The sequence below is a fragment of the Apteryx rowi genome, unplaced genomic scaffold (genome assembly GCF_003343035.1).
Source record: "Apteryx rowi isolate R43461 unplaced genomic scaffold, aptRow1 scaffold_315, whole genome shotgun sequence".
NCBI lineage: Eukaryota > Metazoa > Chordata > Aves > Apterygiformes > Apterygidae > Apteryx > Apteryx rowi.
The window spans coordinates 266,271-268,876 of NW_020449586.1; the positions used below are offsets into that span (position 1 = coordinate 266,271).

Here is a 2,606-nt window from a genome sequence, read left to right on the forward strand (position 1 = left end):
AGCACCCCGGGATGGTGCCCGTCCCGCCCGGCTCCTCTCTGCGGCTTTGCTCTCGGGGGACGGGAGCTGCTCTCCCAGAGGTGCCGTGCAGGGAAGCTGCGAGGAGCACGGAGCAGCCCAGGAGCAGCAGGGCTCAGCGGGCACCGAAGACGCAATGCGGGCAGCCGGGCCGGTGCCGTTGCTGCAAGGCGGCGCGACAAAGCGGCGCATCCCGGCGAGCGGGTTTCAGTTCCCGGTGCTGCCAGCAGCAGCAGCAGGAGCAGGAAGGGCCCTGGCTGGAGGCGGACGCTGGGATCCCGTTTTGGTCGCTGCAGCRCTCTGCGCAGCCCCGGCAGCGGAGCTTGCACAGGGACTGGGGAGAGTTTCACTTCCCTGGGCCGGGCGCGGGGCCGGAAAGCCGGCGAGGGCRAGGGCGGCAGGCGGCTCCGAAGGGCTGCGGGCGCTGGACCGGCACCATGGATTGGGCTGGGGAAAGCGTGAGGCCGCTCGCAGGTGAGACCCCCCCCCCCCAACACGCGCTGGCGGGGGGCGGCGGGGTTGGGGCATTCCCGCGAGGGAGGGCGGAGGGGGGCTCCGCGGCCATCACCGGGGCCTCTGGGCTGGCTGGGGGCAGTGCTGCTGGGGAAGAGCTGGGCCGGGGGGGGGGTATTTTCTCCATGCCGAGGGAGAGGGGAGTTAAAGGGCGAGTTATAGCTCGGCACGTGCGTCCAGCTCCCGGCCACGGTGCGTGTCTGTCCGTCCATCCGTCCGCTGCTCCGYGCTGCAGGACGCGCGCGGCCCGGCTGCCAGCGTTGCCTCAAGGGCTCGCGTGTGCTCGTGCAGTCGAGGTGACAAACTCCGCTCGTCCCCCCCTGCCAGACGGAGGGTCGCAGGCTGTTGCACGGCCCGTAAGCGTGAAATCTGGACGCGACGTCGCGCTCTCCAGCCGGGCGGCACCCCCAGACCCACCTAGCTGTGTCCTTCCCGGATATTTCCTGGGTAAAGCAATAAAAGGGGGAGAGAGACTTGGGACCGTGGCCCCGAGGCAGAGCCTGCTCCGTGGGGGGAGCTGGTTGGTGCTGGTGCTCAGCCCCAGCTTCCCACCGCTGCTTGCACCTTCTGGGCCTCCTGAAGCATCTCCTTTCGATGCAACCAGCTATGCTCATTTGACGGTGGTGAGTCCACCGCGTCCTTAGGACAGCGGTTCCAACAACTGCTGGGAAAACCATGTTATTATTTCATGCATGAATTGCTCTAGTTCTATCTTCTCATCCCTGGAGCTTTTCCACCTTCCTTGGTACGTCAGAGGCATCTGCTCTCAGAGCCCGCTCCCCACGCGGGGACTCACCGGTGGTGGTGGTCACTGCAGAAACGGCCGTGCCGGGCTTCACAAGGCCACGGCCCAGCAAGGGCAGATACGCGGAGGCACGTCTCCAACCTCCAGCGAGCCACAGGGCGAGGGCTTCCCAGGGCAGCAGCGGCGGCTTTGTCTTTCACGGTCTGTGGTGGCCTTTTCCTCCAAAAAAAAAACCTGTGTGATGTCTCTTCGGACAAAGTTTTCCCCGGTTCCCACGGCAGTGAGCACCAGAGCATGACCACGGACCATCTGAAGCTCATCTCCTTCTGCTCGTGTTGCGCCTGCCACACAAACACGCCACTTGGCGCAGGTCCTGGGGGAATGTCCCACCGCCGCTGGGTAAACCAGCCTCTTGCTCCTGCCCTTCATCTCGTGCCCGTCCCCAGCTGTTTGCCTCCTCGAGGACTTCACCCCGGGGCAGCTCAGGTTCTTGAAGAGCCCTTTGGCGAGGGGCCGCCCTAAGCCAGCGGCTCCAAGCCGCCGTGAGCAGCTCCGCGGTTTCATCCCTGAGCAGCACCGGGACGCTGCCCGGGCTTGGCGATTTCCTGCGGGTCGCCTCGTCCGTCCGCTCTGTAACGAGCTCCTCTAACGGGCGCTTCCGTTTCAGGAAGGAAACTCATCCAGAAAAGGTCACTTAGCTTTTTTTTTGCTACGCTCTTATTTCCTCCAAGCGCCCATCTTCTCTGAGCAACCCTTTTACTCCAGATTGCCGTCGATTCCACGTCCAAGTTGCGTTTTTTTTTTTAAGGAACTTGTTATTATCAGTTCTGATTTTTGCAAGATGTCCTGCAAAAGCCTTTTTTTTTTTTTTTTTTGCTGTTCTGCCTTATTGATTTCATGTTTTCGATTTTTTTTTTATGAGGACACGACTTCCACRGTCTCGCAGGCAAGGTCTAACAAACACCTGCGGGGCCTCCCTTACCCCGCTGTCGAATCGCGCTGGATTTGGGCAGACGGCTTCCTTCCCGCGGGCTGGCAGCCGGGAGGCTCCCCGGCCGCTCTGCTCGCGCAGCGGAGAGAGGTTTTACAAATAGGGAAGAAACTGTGGAAAAGGCAGGAAACCAGTCACGCAGAAATCACGAGCCTGGGCTAGACATGGGACRTTCGCGGTCTCGGCTCTGTGCTTTTCTTTTGAAGCGGTTAAAAAACCGGCTCCTCCGGTGGTTGCTTTGCCCTTGTCCAGGACACGCACCTTTTTGGCGCCCGGACACGGCGAAGAGATTCCCACCCCAACACGCTTCGTACAACGGTTTTCCAAACCCTTTTTCTT

The 2,606-nt window shown here is 61.9% G+C and overlaps 1 protein-coding gene across 1 annotated transcript in view; it reads left to right on the plus strand.

Annotated features, from left to right (window-relative positions):
• The first annotated feature begins 411 nt into the window (after positions 1 to 411).
• Positions 412 to 2,606, plus strand: part of LOC112968386 (shootin-1-like) — a 10,667-nt gene continuing 8,472 nt past the window's right edge. Inside the window, exon 1 of the mRNA XM_026070608.1 lies at positions 412 to 492. Coding sequence (XP_025926393.1) covers positions 456 to 492 — 37 coding nt within the window. The 5' untranslated portion in view covers positions 412 to 455. The remainder of the gene's footprint in view (positions 493 to 2,606) is intronic.